This window comes from Squalius cephalus (genome assembly GCF_949319135.1).
Source record: "Squalius cephalus genome assembly, chromosome: 17".
NCBI classification, from domain to species: Eukaryota; Metazoa; Chordata; class Actinopteri; order Cypriniformes; family Leuciscidae; genus Squalius; species Squalius cephalus.
In genome coordinates, this window is record NC_137138.1 from 37,228,905 (window position 1) to 37,252,400 (window position 23,496).

At 39.2% G+C, this 23,496-nt stretch overlaps 1 protein-coding gene and 1 long non-coding RNA gene across 4 annotated transcripts in view; both read right to left on the bottom strand.

Annotated features, from left to right (window-relative positions):
- The window catches only part of LOC307174564 (uncharacterized protein), a 215,002-nt gene extending 195,715 nt beyond the window's left edge, over window positions 1–19,287 (bottom strand). Inside the window, exons 1-3 of one of the 3 annotated variants that reach the window (XM_079898453.1) lie at window positions 19,238–19,287; window positions 18,256–18,368; window positions 18,050–18,146 (exon numbers count right to left, since the gene is read on the bottom strand). In XM_079898453.1, the coding sequence (XP_079754579.1) occupies window positions 18,050–18,146; window positions 18,256–18,345 (187 nt within the window). In that variant the 5' untranslated portion in view covers window positions 18,346–18,368; window positions 19,238–19,287. Of the gene's footprint in view, window positions 1–9,620; window positions 9,700–10,736; window positions 10,866–11,387; window positions 11,568–18,049; window positions 18,147–18,255; window positions 18,369–19,237 lie in introns of those variants that run through there. The other 2 variants (XM_079898452.1, XM_079898455.1) reach the window with 2 other exon arrangements.
- On the bottom strand, window positions 4,305–8,919 carry LOC307174566. Its single transcript, XR_013824009.1, has 4 exons — window positions 8,713–8,919; window positions 8,441–8,506; window positions 8,212–8,301; window positions 4,305–8,018 (listed from the first exon to the last, which is right to left on the bottom strand). It is a non-coding gene; the product is annotated as an uncharacterized lncRNA (long non-coding RNA).
- Window positions 19,288–23,496: the final 4,209 nt, after the last annotated feature.

The window sequence follows — 23,496 nt, forward strand, 5'->3', positions numbered from 1 at the left end:
CCAGGGGTGTGACATACACTCCCCCAGTGGCTAATGGGCCATCAAGTGCCTGAACAAAGAAGTGGAGTTACAAAGGTTTTGTTTTTCAATCTGTTTTATTGTAATTTCTCTATGTGGAGGAACTAAATGTTCTAAATTTGCAGGTATCTCACAGTAAATGCTTACGCCCCGTTGATGGCGGGCTTTAAGCAAAATAAAGCAAAATAATGCAAAATGAGCAAAATAAACTAAAATAAAGGCAGATAGAATATAGTTACATGTCTTGATGCCATTTTTGAAAACAGTTCCTGTTCAGCTGAAGACACAAGCGAACATTACATGCCTGGCATTTCCAAGGTGTGTCCTGCCTTTTACCAAGCTGTCCTTTGCAAAGCACACAGCTCTTGCGACCAACTGTGTAAATGTCCTTTGCATCTGAGCTCAGCTCAGCTCCTGGAACCGGCACATGGTCACTACTGGTTTGTTCAATCAAGATGGCGCCGTTGTGTGTGGCTGGCCGTCTGCTACCTGTACCTGTTCTGTTTGTGTTTGTTTTGTTCATCTCGCTCCTGGTCCAGGATGTTACTGCTATTTTGGTTTATGATCGGCACATGCTTATTAACATTAAAATTACTGTGGATATACTGGCGGGTAAAGAACGAGGAGGATCATGTTCATACTTTCATCCAGATCTGTCTGCTGTGCCACTGGCGCTGTATCGGCTCTCAGCCCCCTGCGCTTTTACTCCGAAGAGGCGTAGAAGAAGACATGGGAAACGCGGCGGGCTTTCTGTTAAACTCAAGGCAAAACTGTTGATGGAGTCTAGGTCCAATTTCGACCGTCATGGCTATGGCGCGTGGGACGATCATCGATTCATTCATTGGCGCTCACTGGAGCCAGCATATGTTTCGCTTCGGCAAATTGTTCCGACAATCATCACCAAACAACAACTTATACATACGATGCCATATCTTCGTAAAGGTAGGGGTGTAAATCTCCGAAACTTTCGATCACTGTGTTATGCATCACAGTCAGTAGCAGGTGACTCTTTATTGATCAAAATGGCATTGGTTAATGCGAGATCACTCTGCAATAAGACGTTTATCTTGAGAGATTTCCTTACATCGAAATTACTGGATGTACTATTTGTGACTGAGACATGGCTATCTACTGGTGATTTAAGTCCTTTTGCCGACCTTGTTCCCTCAGATTGTAATTTTATAAATTCTCCTCGGGCTACAGGCAGGGGTGGAGGTCTAGCAACTGTTTTTAAAAACAGCTATCATTGTCGTCTTGTGGAAACTGAACTTTTTCCAAGTTTTGAACTGCAGACTTTTCAGCTTGAATTGGATGAGCCAGTGTTTTGCGGGCTGATTTATCGGCCACCTAAATTTAATAAAGATTTTATTCAGGATTTCTCTGAATTTTTAGGGGAAATTTTATTTGAAATTTGATAAGTTTCTAATTATGGGGGATTTTAACATTCATGTGTGCTGTCTAGCAGACCCCCTGGTGAAGGACTTTTTGAATCTCATTGACTCTTTTAATCTTGTGCAATCTGTAAATGCTCCTACACATGAGCATGGACACACACTGGATTTAGTTTTGTCTTATGGCATGTCTGTATGTTATGTGGATGTTTGTGATGCTGTTTTTTCTGACCACAAACCAGTTACTTTTGGGGTTTCTTTTCCATGCCAGATTGATAAACCTCTACCAGGAGTACGCCTATGTCATAGGATAAATACTAGCGTCATCAATGAGTTCGCTACGATGTTTGAAAATAACTTTAATGTGGTTGATCCACCTTTATCCTTTTCAGACCCTGAGTCTTTGCTGTTTTCCTTTAATTCTGTATGCAAAACCATTTTAGATGATATTGCACCTTTGAAGGCAAGGGGTGTAAAAACTAAGGTAGAACCTTGGATAAATGATAATACACGCACACTCAGACAAATCTGCAGGAGGGCAGAGCGTAAATGGCAGAAAGACAAACTCCAAGTGTCTTATGATATATTAAGAGACTCCCTGCAGACATATCAAGGTGCTGTTAAAGCAGCAAAAGCACAGTATTTCTCTGATATTATTGAGAGAAACTATCATAGACCTAGAGTACTATTTAGTACTATAAACTCTATTATAAATCCACCCAATGTAATTGTGCCTGATATGTCGATGGATATGTGTGAAAATGTAAAAAAAAAATTTGTTGCAAAAATTGATAAAATTAGGTCTCAAATTCCTCTGGCTGTTTGTGATATTATAGCTACACCATCTATCTCTGTGGTGTTTGATCACTTTGATGTTCTTGATTATCCTAGTTTGGTAAAAATAGTAGAGCAGTTAAAGGGGTCATATAATGCCATTTTTGTACAAGCTAATATGATTCTTTAGGGTCTAAATTAAAAGTTTGTAATATACTTTAATTAAAAATTCTCATTAGTATTGTAAGAAAACACTAATTTTACCTGGTCAAAAACAGCTCTGTTTTCAGCACGCCGTTTCAGTGCATGTGTCTTTAAATGATAATGAGCTTTGCTCACCCCGCCTCTCTGTTCTGTGCGGACACCGTTTCTAACACAATAACCACGTGTTATTCGTTATAAACGTGTGATTATGAATTATATTGAGAACGTCGTACATAGAAAACATGCCGTAATGCACCCTGAGTGTAAACCTTAGATGCATTCATTGTGAAGCCTGCAGCAAGGTTTGCAAATTTCGCAAAGATTAATATAAATACTAATATAAAGGTTAATAAAACATTACACTCACATCTTCTGGAGGTTCAGCAGTAACACTTTGGTACCGATCCGTTTTTTCTCGTTTGTAAAGCTGTCTGGTGTGAAATGATTCGCGTAAACATGAAAGCATGGACGATCGTGGGGAATCCCCGTGAGGGAATCCCCGCGTCAATCCTTTGGGCATATCGCTTCAAAAACAAAACTCAGCCACTGCATCTTAAACGGCTCAGATTTAGGAACATCCAAATGACTGCTGTGTTCCTTATTACATGTAAGAACAGAACACCACAATCGCGTAGACGCCATTCTCCTCCAGCATATCAACAATGGCGGACTACTATGACGACGGCTGTCACAGCTTGCTCAGGGCGGGTCTTGTGTTGAAACATGGCTGTCAATCACAATCGCGGGAGGGGCGTTGGATATTATGACGTCACAGTATCGAACGGCTTGATTTCATAGATGGTCAAACATATAAGGAGATTAAAACAAAACCACTGGATGGATTTTAATCATGATAGGATGGTTGTGTACAGGCACTGCCAACAGACATTTCAGTGCAATCAACTTGTAAAAGTGCATGTACCATTATATGACCCCTTTAAGGCCATCAGACTCCCCACTAGATATAGTCTCATCAAAGCTAATCAAACAGGCTTTTGATACAGTCGGTCCTAGTGTTTTAAATATAATAAATAGTTGCCTTGTATCAGGGTCTGTGCCAGACATTTTCAAACATGCTATGGTGCAGCCTTTAATTAAAAATACCAATTTGAACTCAAATGAGTTAAATAATTTTAGACCTATTTCAAAATTGTCATTTCTCTCAAAGATACTAGAGAAAGCAGTTCTCTTTCAGCTGGAGTCTTTTGTAAATGAAAATTTGCTTTTTGAAAAATTTCAGTCTGGTTTTAGGAAACATCACAGTACAGAATCTGCACTTTTAAAAGTTCTTAATGATGTTTTATTGACTGTAGATTCAGGAAACGCGGCAGTTTTGGTGTTACTCGATTTGAGCGCGGCATTTGATACTATAGACCACGAAATTCTTATCGCACGACTTGAGAGGTTAGCAGGGATACGAGGCGTTGCTTTAAATTGGTTTAAGTCTTTTTTAACAAACAGAAGTTTTTCAGTTACCATGGGGGAATTTACATCTTCGTCTGCCCCTCTTAAATGTGGGATACCCCAAGGGTCCATCTTGGGACCCATTTTGTTTTCATTATACATGCTTCCTATTGGTGCGATCTTTCAAAAACACAGAGTATCATTTCACTGCTATGCAGATGATACACAGATATATATGCCTGTAAAAAAGGAAGACAATCATTCATTAGGGCCCCTTTTAGCATGTCTGGATGATTTGAAAACTTGGCTGGCTGCAAATTTTCTTCATCTAAATGAATGTAAAACTGAGATTGTTGTGTTTGCACCTTCTAATGTTTCTGAGTCACCTTGGGTTGATGTAGGTTCTTTATCCATTTATTGTAAATCCATGGTGAAAAACCTGGGGGTAATTTTTGATACAGGGGTTAAAGTGAAAAAAATTCCTGAGCCTGAACTTTTTGGGGGGTTGGGGGGGCAGACGGACTAGACGCACCATTTATTTTCAAGTATTATAGCTGTATCTTAATGGCATCTTTTTATGAATGAAAGCCAGTATCACTAATATTATAGCTACTGATATCTCGATGAAAATGATTTCCCCCAAAATTTTAAACATTAGGCTTCAAAAAAAAATACAACTTTTAATTTAAGTGAACTTAAGACAATCGTCATTAAACCCATAATACATGTCATATCTGTACCATACAGAAATTGAATAAGGTTATAAAACAGTCCGCACTGCATGAATTATAAATTAAATATAGATTAATCCTTATCAAAGCTACAAGCGTTCTTTAGTCAAGAGCAGTGAGTAATTTTCTCTGCTCCCTCTGTTCTTTAGGTCAACTTTACTGACAGACAGAATTAATGGCTCCTGTCACTTTAAGATCTGCCGCTGTTGACAGGATCTCACATCTCATTCTCTCTACCATTTACTTCCATTTAAGATTTTATTTAACTCATTTAAGACTGTTCTTGTGAGGATACTCGACAAAGAGGACATTCTGGCATAAATGTGTGTGTTATTGTTCGTTCAAGCGCGAAAGAGAACTCGATACTGGCGCGCATCTTTCTGTGCGTCGTACGTGTCAGGACATTCACTGAAAGCGCGTTCTCTTTTGTCTTGTCGCGCAGGAATGGTTTTAAAGCATTTGCGTGAATAAGAGCGTGATCATAACCCTAGCTAAAGGATGTCAGAAAGAAAGAACGGATGGATGCTGCGTTAATTGCGTTAAATATTTTAAAACGTTAAAGCTGGACAAAAATGAATCGCATGCGTTGACGTTGACAGCACTTTTCATACATTGCTGACAGAAAATACTGCGGTTTGAAGTGGACTCGTTTTCATGGTAGGCCTACACACAGAATGTTTTTTTTTAGTAAGCTACACAGAATGTTCTACATTTAATATTTATCTAACAGTCTGATGTTACCCATTATCCTGACCTGAGCTAATTTCCTGAATCAACCAACTCACATCTCCTTTCTTTCTTTTCATCCATAATGACATTCGCCTGTTGTTGTTTCTCGCGTTTCATCACTAACTGTGTTGCAATCTATTTTTTTTATAGTCTATGGTCGCAACCGCGCATTAGAACTTTCAGTGAACTATTTTACAGGCTCGGTCCTGCTCCTCTGTGGCAATGACGGCGTGCGGTTAAAAATCACAACAAATGAATTTGAAAGTGGGGGGACATGCCCTCCCATCCGCATAGGAAATTATACCCGTGGGTAAGACATCATCCCCGGGCTTTATGAACATGCGCTCCATGCTTTCAACGACGACGCTAACGTATGGATCTCAATCACACTGTGTTGCCAGGACCCGCCCTGCTCTGCTTCTGATAGGCTTGTAACGTTAGTTAGAGCAGCGATCCTCTCATATGATTGGTAGGTGAAATCAATTGACTCGAAAATATTAAACCGCATGCAAGTTCCCAATTTTTTTTTCCCTCACGGCCGCACGCCGGAGATCCGGCATGGTGCCGGAATACTTTAAGCCCTGTTGATAACACACTAAAATTTGACAAACAAGTAAACGCTGTTGTGCGATCAGGTTTCTTTCAGTTAAGAACCTTGACAAAAGTCAAGTCATTTTTGTCATTTGAAGACTTAGAGAGAGTAATGCACGCTTTTGTGACCTCACGTTTAGATTACTGTAATGCCTTGTATGCAGGAATTAATCAGTCAACTTTGAGACGTTTGCAAATTGTTCAAAATGCCGCAGCTAGATTGCTGACAGGATCTCGGAAGCGGAGCCATATCACTCCGATTTTGTTTTCTTTACATTGGTTGCCTATCCGTTATAGGATTGATTTTAAGATTTTGTTGTTTGTTTTTAAATCTCTAAATGGTCTGGCACCACCTTACCTCTCAGATCTATTGCAGATATACTCTCCTTCAAGATCTCTTAGATCTGCTGACCAGAAAATGCTAATTGTCCCAAGGTCAAGACGCAAACTTTGGGGTGATCGTTCCTTTTCAGTGTTGGCACCGAAACTCTGGAATAGGCTACCTTTGCATATTAGAACTGCCTCCACAGTGGTATCTTTTAAATCTTTTTTAAAAACTCATCTTTTTTCACTGGCTTTCCTGTCTAAACCAAATAGCTGAGTTAGTTGATTGTTTGTTTTATGAGAGTAGTTGGATATGTGTACTATGTTGTATAAATGTTTTTGTACATTTGCTTTTTGCATGTTTTTATAAATTGTACAGCACATTGGTCAACTACCCGTTGTTTTTAATTGTGCTTTATAAATAAACTACCTTACCTTACCTTACCTTACCTTGTTTTGGTGCTACTTTCTGTGACACACCACAGAGCTCTGCAATAAGCTGCTCCATAAACTGTTTATGGGTCATGTTACCACATAGCTCTTTGTGGATAAGGAAAGCATTGGTGGCAGCAATGTCCAAGAAGTGTAGAAAGATCTTTCTGTACCACGTCATTGTTTTGTGTTGTGCAGTGTAGTACTGTAAGAGCTGATCGGACAGGTCAACACCACCCATGTGTTTGTTGTAGGCAGTCACAGGTGCAGGACAAGGAAATGTCATTGTCCTCCATGTATCTTGTGTTTTCACCCTCCTCTGCACAGTCTCACCAGTATAAGCAGATTGAATGGTGGAACAGACAGATACCTCTCGTGTGTCCATCCACTTCACAAATACAAGAGGTCCATCCCGAACCCACCTGATGGATCCCCTGGCAGATTTTTTAGAGAGTGAATTAGCTGCATTCCGAGGGCAACCCTTCCTGTTGTCCCTGTAAGTCCCACATGCACCAAACTTCATTGCAAACAGGTCTTTGAGGAGCTTTGGGCTTGTGTAGAAATTGTCCATGTACACATGGTACCCAGAGTCTAAAACTTTACAGTCCAAAAGAGATGTTACAGCATCATGTGACAGTCCATGGCCTGTGGGAAAGCTGTTCTCTCCTGTGTACACAGAAAAGTCCAAAGTGTATCCATTTGATGAGTCTGCAAGAACAAACAACTTGAAACACCATCTGGTTGGTTTGGCTTTCATGTACTGTGTCATGCTTGTGTGTGCTTTGCATGCCACCATTCTCTCATCGACAGCTAAGTTTCTTCTAGGATGATAGATGGATTTACAAGCCTGATGAATAGTCTCCATGAGAGGTTTGACCCTGAAAAGACGGTCATGTTCAGGTGTGCCCCTCTTTCTGTCATTCTCCTTATCTGCATCTGGGTGACTCATGTGCACATTCCATGAAATGGTGCGGTATCGGTCTCGGGACATGATTGTGGCAGAAAAAGGCAAAGAGAAAAGACTGTCTTGCCGCCAGTAGTCGCTGATGGAGCTGATCTTCACCATGGCTATGTAAACAGCAGCCCAATGTAGCGGTATATCTCACTGATGCTGACATCAGTCCATTTATATTTGCGGCCTTTAGCAGTTGCACCAGCAGCCTGAGCATTGGTGTTGTGGCACAGAGTTGACACTGCATTCTCAGAAAAAAACATTTTGAAGAAACTCAGAGGAGTGTGTGCGTCAGCAGGACTCAGCTGTGGGCCAGGTTCCAGTGCAGGCAGGAATCTCAGAGTCTGTGGAGCCATATCAATGTCAGTCTCTGTTTGCCATGACAGAGTAGACTGCTTGCTGCTTGTCTGAATGTTTGTCTTGGCCCTCTTTGCAACAGGTGTCTGATGATCACCATCACCTTTAAAGCTGTAAAACAAACAAACAACTGTGAGCATGTTTATTACACAAAATATTACAACTGCATTTCAGGCATTAAAAGTAACATTGACCAGATGCAAAGCCATACAGACACATAATGTTTGTGTGGACTATGTAAAACCAGAATATGTAAACAGAATTATACTAATATTTGAAAGAAAGGGAATAAAAGTGTACGTACTTTTCAGTTGTTCTCAAAACTGAACGACACCTGTCGTGTGCCCTCCCAGTACGAGTTGCAGGTGAGGCTGAGGGTGATGCTACCACATTCCTATAAAAATAATAATATTAATATTAATAAAGGTTGAACAAAGTACTAAGTACACATGCAGAACTGATGGACAGTCAGCATGTTGATAAAACAACATCAGGTCTAACATCTGTAAAATAGTGGGTAAATATGTACTTACTCTTTCTGATTTCTGTCTATGTTGCTGCATGCCCTCTTAGTGTGAGTTGCAGAACCTACATCATTCCTTTCAAAAAAAGTTGAAAACTATTATTATCATATGTTTTAGAGTACTATTCCAGCACATGCACAGCTGATGGACATAGCATGCTGATAAAATAACACAAAGAAAAAATATGTAACATTATCAACCAACCTCCAAAAATAAAGTCATACAGGCTCATATTGTAAAAAAAAAAAAAAAGTAACTAACATGGGTAAATATGTACTTACTCGTTCTGATGTTCGACTGTGTTGCTGCGCGCCCTCCGAGTTGCAGATGAAGGTGATGCAGCTACATTCCTTTTTTTTTTTTTTTAAAGTTGAAAACTATTATAACATAAATATTTCAAAGTATATTACCATTAGTCTATATGAATAACTGATGCGAATAATTGTAGACACGTGCTGTAGGCATATATTGTGTGTCAATGGGCCATTACGGAGATAGCACAACGCAAACATTAACACATTTGCAATTCATCATCTGGGCATATTTACACATTTCCACACATACACACATTTGCAGTAGATATTTGCAAGTACTCTTCGTTGATGATAATGAGGCAGCATAAACACTAGTCAAAATATAATCTAAACATACATAGTATTTTATAAATTAATTTAAAAATCCTAACTTTCATACAGGCCATGATCTAAGATCATGCACAATCACGATACAAAGGGAGTGGGCAGACAAGATTTGGACTATTTCATTAGGTTTATGTTTTGTATAAAGCCTTTCTTTAAAGTGAATTTCGTTTTTGTATTAATTTTATCTTCATTTTAATCATTGTTTCATCAACAATTTGCCTGTATTTAATACATAAGAATTAAAAATAGTAGGCAATAAAGCTCCGTGTCGGCATGTGAATTTGAGCTCGTCTCATAAATTAATCCAAACTCATAAGCTTTGCCTAATATACCAGAGAAATATATATAGAAAGCTCAAAATGTGTTATTTTGAACAAAACTATTAAAAACGAAAGAAAACAGACTGCATGAAGCATCTCTCCTACTTTACAGCATAGCCTAAATATAAATTACTCTGAATGACAAGTATGGAAATGGTCCAACCAGTAAAATATGTAGCCTACGATTATAGCTTGTCAACTTATGCAAGTAAATTTAAAAAGACTTACTCATCCGAAATATTATCCACGACTGGATCAAGTCGCTCTTCAAAATACAAACGTTCGTCGTCAGAGTCCCGCTCTTCTTCTGAGGAAAAAGTGAACTCGTCATCACTATCCAGGACTAGCTGAAGGGCTTCTTCACCAGTGAACCGTGAATGAATGAAACTTGCAGGTTTTAAGGCATTTCAGGGGGCGTTTACCTTTTTTGCATAGATCACCTCAGCACATTATCTTATGAATAGCGTGCTCTTCGAGAGGGTGTGAACTCATTACATTTAATTAGATGAGACGGGAGAAACTGTACTTCTTTTTAGTTTCATACAGATTACATTGCAGGAGAATATTTGTTTTGAATGTGAATTGGTTTATTTAAAAGTAGAAATTTAAAGCTTTCTTTAGACGCGTGTTTCATGGTTGTGTGATAAGTATTAGCTGAGTTTAAGTTCATTTTCCAGACTTGTTTCAGAAAGATTTTTGCGGAGACAGAGCGAGCTGAAAGCGCACCCTGTTTATTTTATTTATTTAAAAATAAAAACAAGGTTTTAATGTTAATGTGAGTGTACACAAAAAAAAGAAGACCCTCTATAGTTTATAATCATGTATTTATTTTATTTATATGACCATAAATGACGGATTTTTTTAAGTTTATGTTGCTGCTATGTGAAAAAAATCCAGCAAAACACGCCCGCGCGTTTGTTGACCTCAGAGGGTTAATGAAGACATCCTTGTAAACCAGTATTGTATCTGTGTTAACTGGTCCAAAGAAACCATTTGATCCCAGTGAAGCTGAAAATGCCACCTTTGGTTAAAATGTTGAAAATTGGCTCAGTAACAATGGAAGCAAATTATATGCAACACTTTTTGAAACACAATTGTTTTAATTTTTAAAACAAAATCTTTCTAAATCAAAGATTATTGGAGTAAGTTTTACAGGAAAATACTGTTTCTGTCTTTCTACTTCAAATTTTCACATTCAAGTCAATGTGATAAATGCCATTTCTTTGAAACAGTTTTCAATCAGACGTTGCAAGGAAATCTCACAAATCATTACAAAGTAAATCCTACAGCAATTGTTTGTCAAAAGTATTACAGCACATAGGTCTTAAAAAACAGAAGTCTCACCTCTGCTTTCCTTTCTGATTTCCTGATCTGAGCTTCACTGTCAGCAAGTCTGATTTCAAGAGCTTTGAGTCGTGCCTCTGAGGCTCCGAGATCCTTCAGGACGTCTGTGCAGATTTTCAAAAGACAAGTCTGCTGACTGTTAACACTCAATTCAGAGATGACCAGTTCAAATATAAGACATTTGCACAGAAGCAGAAAAACGGCTATTGTTAACCTCATTCTTAATGCTTTGGCTAAAGCGTGTCAGAGATCTGTGTGCTGTGCTATTATCGATAAACCATTGCGCTTTGGTTCACATCTCAAATATTTGAGGCAAAAACTCAAGAAAAAAATAGGATTTTATTTTAGAAACAAGTCATGCTTTTCATTTAAAGGGGGGGTGAAAAACTCATTTTCACTCAATCTCCTGTTAATCTTGAGTACCGATAGAGTAGTATTGCATCCTTCATACCTCCAAAAAGTATTTAGTTTTATTATATTTATAAAAGACAGATAGGCTGTACCGAATTTTTCCGGAAAAAAGTGGACGTCTGGAGGCGGGCCGTGTGCTATACTGTCTATGGCCGTGTGTGGGCGAAGCTAAAGCTATATGCTAATGCGCCACACTAACAACACAGAGACATTTGAAGCAGTTTTATCAGTTTTACTCACCTTTATCATTGCGACTGCGCTCGATCCTTAAGCATTAGACGATCTGCAAATCCGTCGATCTGGGCTTTGTTTATAAAACAATCATTATCTTAATCCAGGGAACAAAGTCTTACACAGCTCCGTTGATGCTCGGAAAAAAAAATGTATTCATGAAACAGCAATTCACCCCCCCTTTAATGCGAGGAAGAAATCAGTGTCTGCTACTTTTGTACCAGTCTTTGACTATGGGGATGTGGTGTATCAGCACGCACCCTCTTATCTTGTCTCTCTGGATGCTTTGTGCCATGGTGCTCTGAGATTTATAACTCAAACACCATTTCAACATGTGATCTATATAAAATGGTTGGTTGGTCTTCGTTGATTATTAGAATAAAAACGCATTGGTATTAGTTGATTTACAAAGCTACATTAGGTTATCTGCCCCCTTATCTTTGCTGTCTTATTAAACAGATATTGCCTGGTAATTATTACGCTCTAACCCAATCCACAGTCTGTGTGTGCCTTTTGCAAGAGCCGAGCTGGGTAAAACCTCTTTTAAATATGCCGCCGCCTCAGATTGGAATCTTCTTCAGACTGAGATGAAGTTTAAAAATTTGGTGTCTTGTAGGTTAATTAAACATTTTATTCAGCAATCGTCAGAGTAAATTAATGGTGTGTAAATGTTTTTAACCAGTTGCATGTTTTATGTTTATGTAATGATGTTTTTGTTTAGATTTTTATGTATGTCGTAACTTTGATTTAAAAAACTGTCTATGTAAACTCAGCTGTCTATCTTGGCCAGGACACTCCTCTAAAAGAGATCTCAGTGAGTCTTCTTTCCTGGGAAAATAAAGGTTTATTATATTTATACTGTCATCTTCAGTAATTCACATGTTATGGACAATTTAGCCAATGTCAGACAAAATACAGCATATGACGACATAATAATGTTGCACTATATTTGTGCTATCTTAATGTTTACAAATTGATGCAATATTGACAGATTAAAGCTGCTTGTGTTTGCCTTGGCAACTTTAATCTGTACATTACACTTAACTTTGGACTTAGTAACAGAACAACATATACTAGTCATAAATTCCATTATGTTTGCAAAAGGTTTTTTTTGCTTCATTCTCTGTATTTCTCAGTTTTTGTAATCACATAATTCACAAGTAATAAAAAGTGCACATTCTTGGGTTTTATCAAAGGGTATTTCCATAGATTTTTGTCTCAACTTATTTTGTTCATAATCCCCCTTTTTGCTTCCAGAACTCACTGTATATAATATTATATATGATATTCTAAAAACATTAAAAATAAACTTGTTTTACATGTAATATCAAATAACACTACAGCTAAATTATAATCAAGTACTTTACACATGCTTTAGATAGAAAGATGTTTTTTTTAATGCCATGTCAGCATCTAAGGCTATTTTCATGGCAAAAATTCAATAACAAAATAAAAATGTCATATAAATTAAAAAAAAACAAATAAAAAAACAAGTAAACAAACAACAAGTTGTAGTATACAATTATTTTTAATTAACATATGCTAAAAAAATCCCAAACCTTTTCAGGCATAATCTTACATGCTAAAAATATATAATATAGAAATATATAATAAATATATAATCTTACGTATAAAAAATAAGTCCTTGGGCCCTATTTTAAAGATCTGAAACGCAAGTATCAAGTGCAAAACACAAGTAACTTTGTGGGCGGGTCTTGGGCGCTGTTCCTATTACACCGTCGGGATAAATGACTCTTGCACCCGACGCAAATCTAAAATGTGTTGGTCTGAAGTCGCTTCATTACTCATAGGTGTGGTTTGGGCGTAATGTGAAAAAAAACAATCAGAGCATCATCTCACATTCTCTTTAAGAGCAGGCGCGCTTGTTCCACGGCGGATTGCTATTATAACGGCGGATTTGCAAGGAGAGGTTCACAGCCGAGGAGCCTGACGTTCTCGTCACTCCGTGCGTTTCTCAGCATCGGTCCCGAGCGCCGAGGTCGCGATCAGCCATGGTCTCGTTCACTCCGGCTCCAACACGCCACCACGAAGCCTGGATGGTTCCGCGGCAGAAGACGCGAGTCAGGCACCGACCAAAACTCTCTCCGACCCTCCCGGTTTTCGAGTTATCCACACAGAACCGCTTCTCCCCTCTTCGCGAAACCGAACGCGATGCTGTGATCATCGGCGATTCCATCGCTCGGCATGTACACGCTACGTTAGGTAAGAGTAAGGTGCACAGTCACTGTTCACCTCCCAAATATTCTCCTACTATCAGTGTTGAAGCAGGGATTGGTGATAGACGTAGTGACAGATCAGGAGATAATGGTAAACAACAGGAATACTTCATCACGCCAATAACTGAATAAATGTGACTTGCCTTTTTTGTAAGGTGAATCTTATTAGTGAAACAAATATATATATTTTTTGGAATTGTCACATAATTATTATATATATGTTTGTTTCACTTGTTTGAAAGAGATACTGAATGAACCCCCATACAGTTATTTCATTACTGTATGAAATGAATGAACCATTTCCTCATATTGTAGGAACTACACAGTGGCTTGACAAGTGGCACAATAAGATCGAACAGGATGTTTTTGCATAAAAATCCAACATTTGCCCCTAAGCTGAAGATGAAAATTAATGAAAGGATTTCTTTTTTTGATGAACAACAGGTAAAACTATTTTATAATTAACAAACAATCAAGTAACTTTTGTAGGAAAACCCACAAATATAAACAATTATTTACTAACATTTGGAAATAAGCTACACTTAAGATAAAACAAATATACTTTAACAAGGTTGAATGCAATGCCTTTTCCCAACAGACAGAGGGGATCATTGATAGACTTCAGCAAGTCACAAAGATTGACATGAAAGAGTTAATCAATACAGCCCACATTTTGGAAGTATTAACTCCTGAGGTAAATTTGATCTTTTTTTTCGCCTATGACTCACTTCATGGGTCATCATGTAAATAGCCGTCCTCTCTTTCCTTTCTTGGTCTTTCAAAGGTAACCCTATTAATCATAAAAAAAACAGAGGGCTTCCACAGGTTCCAGGCAGAAACAGTTTTGCAAACAAAGGGATATTTGGCGTAAGTATGTTAAAATGGCATTTTAGTACTCTTTTTTTCAGATTTTAGTATTTGCTCTATAGCTTTGTCTATTCTATGTGTTTTATAAATCATTAAATGATTTAACTCTTATAATTTTTACAGAATATCCAGAGATCCAGATTGGTTTTAAGGGCAAAGGGATGCCTCATTGCTGTGCCACACACATTGTGCTGTCAGGACTTTTTTTCTCTGTATTCAATAAATTATTACAAATAATAATTACCAATGCTGTTTCAGTGTTGTTGAATAACACAAACATTTAAAGAAATGGTTTATAAAGCTTTATAAATGGTTCACCAAACGAGTACTTAAAATGGTATTTAAACAATATTTCATAAAACAATGTGATTGATTTTACTCACCTTGACTGTGGCATGTTCTGTAACAAGCAGTTTGTTCTCCTTATACCTGCACCATAAATGGATGACAGACAACTGCTAAAACAGTAAGAGATCTTGTGGCTGGCGCGACGGTAAGAGCCACGAGCGCGCTCCCATACGGGTAAAAAAGATTTAGATTAAGATTAAGATTAAGATTTAGATGAGAAATAGGTAAATACGATCTGTATTGCACTGTCTGCGTGCTCTCGTGTATGATTAGGAGTGTCTGAAAGATGTAAACAGTGAGAGATTGTGTGGCTGGTAGTGGCCGGCGCGATGCTATAGTATAGAGCCACGAGCTCGCACTCCCATATACAGGTATAAAGAGCAAATAAAAAACAAGATAAGATGAGAAATGGGTAAATAAGATCTGTATTGCACTGTCTGTGTGCTCTTGTGTATTATTAGGAGTGTCTGAAAGATGTAAACAGTGAGAGATCGTGTGGCTGGTAGTGGCCGGCGCGATGTTATAGAGCCACGAGCGCGCACTCCCATATACAGGTATAAAGAGCAAATAAAAAACAAGATAAGATGAGAAATAGGTAAATAAGATATGTATTGCACTGTATGTGTGCTTTTGTGTATTATTAGGAGTGTCTGATAGATGTAAACAGTGAGAGATTGTGTGGCTGGTATGGCCAGCGCGATGCTAATAGAGCCACGAGCGATTTTAAACCTTACATATTGTGTAAGTTCGAGTGGCCGGCGCATATATCCGTGACTGGTCGAGTGGCCGGCGCATATAACGCAGTGGTTGGCGCATATATCCGTGACTGGTCGAGTGGCCGGCGCATATAACGCAGTGGCTGGCGCATATATCCGTGACTGGTCGAGTGGCCGGCGCATATAACGCAGTGGCAGGCGCATTTATCCGTGACTGGTCGAGTGGCCGGCGCATATATCCGTGACTGGTCGAGTGGCCGGCGCATATAACGCAGTGGCTGGCGCATATATCCGTGACTGGTCGAGTGGCCGGCGCATATAACGCAGTGGCAGGCGCATTTATCCGTGACTGGTCGAGTGGCCGGCGCATATATCCGTGACTGGTCGAGTGGCCGGCGCATATAACGCAGTGGCTGGCGCATATATCCGTGACTGGTCGAGTGGCCGGCGCATATAACGCAGTGGCAGGCGCATTTATCCGTGACTGGTCGAGTGGCCGGCGCATATATCCGTGACTGGTCGAGTGGCAGGCGCATATAACGCAGTGGCAGGCGCATATATCCGTGACTGGTCGTGTGGCAGGCGCATATAACGCAGTGGCTGGCGCATATATCCGTGACTGGTCGAGTGGCAGGCGCATATAACGCAGTGGCAGGCGCATATATCCGTGACTGGTCGTGTGGCAGGCGCATATAACGCAGTGGCAGGCGCATATATCCGTGACTGGTCGTGTGGCAGGCGCATTTAATGGTGACGGGTCGAGTGGCAGCTGCCCCTAGCGGTGACGGGTTGAGTGACAGGTCTAGTGGCAGCTCCCCCTGCCACGCAAAGATTTTACCCCTACAGCTTTTCATTCAGTAACATTAGGCAGTTTGATTAATGTGGTATTTAATGTTAATGAATGAATGTTTCCGCTTCTTTTTCACCTGTGTTTTGATCAGGAGATTCGGTATTCTTTCAGAAGATGCATAATAGGGCCCCTACCGTAAAACAGTGAAAACATGAAATGCCGGAAATTTCCGTTAATGGTGGGGAAAGAGTTAATACTGAAGAAATCCATTTTAAAATAAAGATGCAAGCAGCAATATGGGGTCAAGCAAGCACTGAAGCCATGGCAAGCACATGGCATGGCAAAGAAAATGGTCATAGGAAATACAGATTTAAACTTTAAACTTTAGCTATAATTATGTCATATAAAATGCTTTATGTGCATGTTCACATTTAAAAGACGCTTTTATCCAAAGCAACTTACAATAGAGTGTCTTACATCCATCACCAGAGCGAGCTGTGCTTGCACCTCCTATTCAGGCAAGCACAGCAGTTCCTGCTTTTGGCAGAAACCAAACTGCTCTTCCAGAGGGCAATTTACTTTCTGGCTGAAGATTTGGAAACTTTGTGTCTTGTCCCTGAAAGGCAACAGCTCATAGATTCTAATCTCTCAACTGAGGATTTTGAGACACTTTTGACTTCCAGAGCTCCCACCACAAGAAAATTGTATGACCTAAAGTTGCAGAGTTCCTTTGTAGGATCTTTCTGTGGTCCTGGAAAGTTTTTTTTTTTTTTAAATTAGAGGCTCCATTGGCTCCATCCACAGGCTGCATCTACTATAACCAATCCAGGCTCTTAGGATTTATGTCGGGCCAGTGGCGTACATTCTCCTAATCTTTTGCAAGTGTGGATATCTGCAGGTTGGAGTAATGAGCATTATGAAAGTTTGGGGCATGCCGAATGGTAGGTGCACGTGGAAGGGTCTTTATTATTGGTCGCGAAAGCTGTCGACCAAGGTGTGTGGCAGGGTTAGTTTCTGTTGTAGCAATTCACACCTCCAAAACACACCTCCTTTCTGCACGCCCAGTGCTCTGACCTGCAGCTACTCCTGTCTTGTTTTCTGGTCTGCTTTAGTAACACAGTCACCAAGCAGTGCCTTTCCCATTGGATTGTAGATGCTATTGTTCTGTCCTATGAGGCTCTCGTAATGGCTTTTCCTCTGGAAATCCACAAGGAGTGTAGCATCTTCTATAGCTCTATCTAGGGGTGGGCCCTGACATAAGGTTTGTGCTGCAATCGGCTGGCCCTCTCCGCACACATTACACAGGATTTACAGTCTGGGCACATGGGCACAACCCCAGGGTCACAGGTCCTTCAGGGTTTACCAAGGCATGTCTGCATTCAACAGTTGTCTGTGCCGGTATTACACAGCCTTGTTGAGCAGACAATCTTCCTTAGTGTGGCAGCGATGGTAATGACATTCCCATAGTGTCAATGCCCTGACAGCATTGAGTTCCGAAAGGGAACGTTTCCGGTTACGCATGTAACTTGGTTCCCTGAAAGGGGAACTAGATGCTGTCATGGTGTTGACACTATGGAAATGTCATTACCAACCCCTCTTAGGGAACCAGGTTATATATGTAACCTGAGACGTTTTTCCTTCAAATGATATTGAATCTGTCCAGTGATATTTTTGATAGCACATTTACATTTTGTAACAACATTTCAATCTTACCTAGATGTTTTTTGTTTCCTTCGTCTGCTAAGAAATGAAGTCCTCTGGTGTCTTTATTTAAAATCTGAAGTTCATTAGGTTTGGGTTGTAACACTTCCTATTTTTGAATGAATAGTTTAAAAAAAAGTAAAAAAAAATTTTGCTGCATTTGTTGCATTTTTATCCTTATTCTCATGAAATACATCTGGTTACACTTGCACACTTACCTGTGCATTCACCGCAGCTAGGGTCGCCAACCATAGATATGTACAGTAGATGCAGCTCGGCTGCTTCAGGTACATCAAACGTGCCGCCATCTTGAAATCGTCAACAAGGAGACCTGTTTGAATGTCAGTGTGAAGGAGATGCCTGTCACGACCTTGTCTTGTATAGTTTCATGGTCATATTCTGCTTTGTTTCCCCTGTCACCCTATGTTCTCATTCTTTGTTTGTTGTTTCTTAAGTGTTCCTTTCTAATTATTTATAGTTATAGGCTGCCTGCATTTTTCTTATAAAATAAAGGTAAAATTATTATTATTATTTTAATTACTATATTATATTTATTTTTAAATACTGTAATTTTATAATAATGAAATAGTGCAACCCTACAAGTAGGCACAATGTGAATGTCAAATCGCAATTTTAACCAGAATTTAACCAGATTTCCCCCCTAAACTGTGCAGCCTTATTTACTTCTGATTTCAGCAGGTTCACAGGGATATATGTGATATATGATATATATATATTTTTTTTACAGGGACCAGATGCCACTGATGAGTCCTGCTGACTCCTCCTAACCTCTCCTAACCTTCTCTGATCAAGTCAAGTTAAACTTTATTTTTTATAGCATACAACCGAAGCTGACCCAAAGTGCTTTACAGATCAAGCAAGAATAAACTTTTTTCTTTTTAAATACAACATCATACATTATATCAGCTTCAAAAACCCATTTCATGATCTATTTCTAATTTAGTTCTGTAGATATCAAATCATCATGTGAGATCATCTTCATCGCTAGCCATTTTTAAGTCTTCTTTAAAAACATATCTGTTTTCTTTCTTACTAATGTCTATCCTCTGAAAACTTGCTTTAACTTTTTCTTTCAGTGAACATGATTGATTTTCTGAGCATTGTATTAACCTTCTCTTAACCTTTACTCGAAAACACACTGACACTGCCTGTTGATATTGTTTTAAAATCACATCTTACCTGGAGTCTCTGTTCCTGATATGGTAAGAAGTCTGAGGCTGTAGTTACAGTTAAAGGGCTGGTGAATTGCTGTTTCATGCATACTGAGTTTTTTACACTGTTAAAGAGTTGGATTCCCATGCTAAACATGGACAAAGTTTCAAAAATTAAATTGTACATTTGAAGGAGTATTTCTGTGCCAAAAATTGTCCTTCTGGTTTGTCACAAGTTTCGGAAAGTTTTTTTCGAGTATGGCTCTGTCTGACGTTAGAGAGGGTGGAATTTCCTTATATGGGTCCTAAGGGCACTTCCCGCAGGCGCGCGCGCACTCGTAGGCCAGACAGACAGACAGTGAAAGCAGTTCGCCATCAGAGCGCTGCTCTGCTCGGCTGAGCCTTTTGGAAGTAATAGTCACCAAATAAGTGTGTTTTTGGATGCCAGGGCAAGAGAACCATGCACATATTCCCAAAGAACCCAGCGTTAACGGACCAATGGATGGAGTTTGTTTTTTTAGAGCATCAACGGAGCTGTGTAAGACTTTCCCTGTGATTGTTTTACAAACAAAGCCCATCGACGGATTTGCAGATCGTCTAATGCATCTAATGGATCGAGCAGAGCAGTCGCAATGATAAAGGTTCGCGGTCGTGATTGGAACCGGTGAGTAAAACTGGTATCTGCTTCAGATGTCTCTGTGTTGTTAGTGTGGTGCGTTAGCTCACAGCGTTAGCTTCGCCCACACGGCCATTAGACAGTATAGCAGCTAGCACACGGCCCGCCTCCAGCCGATCGATTTTTTCCGAAAAATATTCGGTACTGCCTATCTGTCTTTTATATATATAATCAAACTAAATACTTTTTGGAGATATTAGGGATGCAATACTACTCTATAGGTACTCAAGATTAACTGGAGATTGAGTGAAAAGGGGCTTTTCACCCCCCCTTTAAGTTCTGCTACTGAGGAAATGTCCCATGAAAAAGAGTGTTGTCAGAAAAAAAGTGTTCTCAGAAATGTTAAGAAAGGTTGGAGGGGAGGTGTCCCAGTGGTCATTGCCCCTTTACCTTGAAATGCTTTCTGGCAGTATACAATCATTTTTGGCAGCATACTGTGTTTGTGTGGCTACAGTGCCAGGGCTGAATTTTTGTCCCAGTCCGCCTCTGCATATAGGCCTACAATATACATTATATTCTGTATCAGATAATGTCATCTTATATCCCACCTGGATTTAATACATAAGCAAATATAGCAGACAATATAATCAGGGCATGGAGGCGCCGGCGCGATCACTTGCATTGCATGTGAACTGAAGCTCGTCTCATAAATGAACCAAAACTCAGCGTATAGGCTACATGCCTCAAAGACATGAGAAATATATCATTTGTGCCAATGAGGCCACAACTCGCGTGAGATGTGTAGTCTGGTAAACAGATTCACACACTGATCAATGATATAAAAAATATACAAGTATGTGATCATAATTAAAGTAATTGAGAATTCTGTTTAAAATATATATAATTTATATTATAGGGATGTGTAGTGTTAAATCATTTAAATAATACTTCCTCAATAATCATTTCCCTTTTTATGCATCGGATGAGGTTTACATTTTTTTTATACTGCATGACATTCGAAGCTTCTAACATCATCAATCACATGGTAGTGTCATTTCGATACAAGCATCGGTACAGTGTGTGATACAATAGTGCTACAAGACATTCGGAACCTTTGCACTCTGGAATACATCAAACCACCGGCTGTGCTTATGGACACCGGACCACAACAGGTGAAACTGGCGCTGGTAAACGCAAGATCCATCTGCAACAAATCATTTATTTTAAACATTTTTTTTACATCTCATGACCTGGACTTCTTATTTTTGACGGAAACCTGGCTCAATGCTGGTGAGCTGGATTCTCTGACTGATTTATCCCCAGTTGATTGTGATTATTTTAGCTCTCCTAGGCTAGTGGGCCGTGGTGGAGGCGTGGCTACAGTTTTTAAAAAACGCTTTAGGTGTAGACTCTTGTCTGCTACCCAATATCATACATTTGAATTGCAACTATTCACAATTCAGCTATCCAGCCCAGTGACTTGTGCCCTTATTTATAGACCACCAAAATATAATAAGGACTTTATGCAGGAATTTGGGACATTTCTTTCTAATATAGTCCCTACTGTGGATAAATTGCTAATCCTGGGTGATTTTAATATTCATGTCTGCTGTCCTTCCCATCACTTGGTAAAGGAATTTCTACAACTCATTGACTCATTCGATCTCATCCAACATATTAATGGCCCTACACACGAACACGGACATACCATTGATCTTGTTTTAACTTATGGACTCTCAGTATGTAACATTAATATTGAGCAAAGCTGCCTGTCGGATCATATGTCTGTCATGTTTAATATAATACTGCCATGTCTACCCCCTAACGACGAGAAGGATGTACACTTTTCTCGTGTGATAATTCCCTCTACTGTAATTGAGTTTTCTAATGCCTACACAGAGTCTCTAACAAGGTCTGTTTTGGAAGCTCCATCGCTTAACCTCAATACTGAGGAAATTACCATGTTGTTTAATGAGACATGTACAAATATCTTAGACTTGTTTGCACCACTAAAATCAAATTGTTTAAACGCAGCTCTCGCCCTTGGTTTAACCATCATACCCGGGCTCTCAGGCAGGAGTGCCGTAAAGCAGAACGTAAATGGAAAAAAAAATAGGCTACATATCTCATTTGAGATTTTCAAGAACCATCTGTCTACCTATCAGTGCGCTGTTAAAGCAGCTAAAATTGAATACTTCTCAGATTTTATAAAGAAAAATTCACATAATCCTAAAGTACTGTTTAATACTTTTGATAAAGTGGTTAATCCGAAGCCTTCTTCACATCCAGATGCTACCCCTGAGTTGTGTATACAATTTCTTGATTTCTTTAGGAATAAGATTGAGGTTCTATACTTTTGTATTCCCATCTATCATGCCTCTAATTCTTCCAATTCTAGCCCTAATAATGTCCAGCTAACACATTTTAATCCAATTGATCTTATTAAAATGACAGAGTTCATTTTAAAATTGAAACCGACCACCTCACCAGCGGATATTATGCCGACACGTTTTTTTTTTAGAGAGGTGTTAGGTGTGATTGGCCCATCTGTTTTGACTATCATGAATAGTTCATTATGCACAGGCATTATTCCATCCTGTTTTAAGCATACCGTGATTAGGCCATTTTTGAAGAAGCCAAGTCTTGATCCATCTGAGTTTAATAACTTTCGACCTATCTCTACAATACCTTTTCTGTCTTAAGTGTTGGAGAAGATTGTCTTTCTCCAACTCTCTGCATTCTTAACAGACCAAGATCTTCTTGATAAATTTCAATCGGGATTTAGGACCCGTCATAGCACTGAAACCGCCCTCCTTAAAGTGACAAACGACCTTTTGCTCACTTTGGACTCGGGTAGCTCCCCTATTTATTTTTGCTCGATCTAACCGTCGCTTTTGATACAATCCATCATAATATTCTTTTAGATCGTCTAAAGCAGGAGGTTGGGCTTAGCGGCATGGTCTTACGCTGGTTCAATTCATATCTTTCAAATAGGTCTGTCTCAGTTAAAATTGGTAATTACTCATCACCTTCAGTTCCACAGACTCCCAGAATCACTGAGTCCTATTCTATTTTCCTTATATATGTTACCTTTGGGCTCTATTTTCAGGAAATATGAGATCACATGTCACTGTTATGCTGACGACACTCAAATGTAAGTCCCACTACATCCTCTTGATAAGTCTTGTTCCAATCTTGTAAAGTGTCTCGATGAGGTAAAGTGCTGGATGGCTAAGAATTTTCTGCACTTAAATGAGAGCAAAACTGATGTTGTTGTTTTTGGCCCTTTTGGCTTTTCACCACTTATCTCTACTTTTTTGGGGCCACTATCCAGAAATGTTCACCCATGTGCAAAAAATCTGGGTGTATTTTTCGACTCTGATTTAAATTTTACAAAACAAGTGAGTGCTGTGGTGAAAAGTAGTTTCTACTACTTAAGATTAATAGCGAAAATGAAACCTATGCTCTCATCGAGGGATTTGGAGACGATCATCCATGCTTTTATATTATCTATATTGGACTATTGTAACGTGATATATTTGGGACTTTCTCAGTCATTGCTGAACCGATTGCAGCTGGTTCAAAATGCCGCTGCCAGACTACTGACCAATACGAGAAAGAGTGATAGAATCACCCCAATTCTAACATCCCTTCAATGGCTAAATCAGATT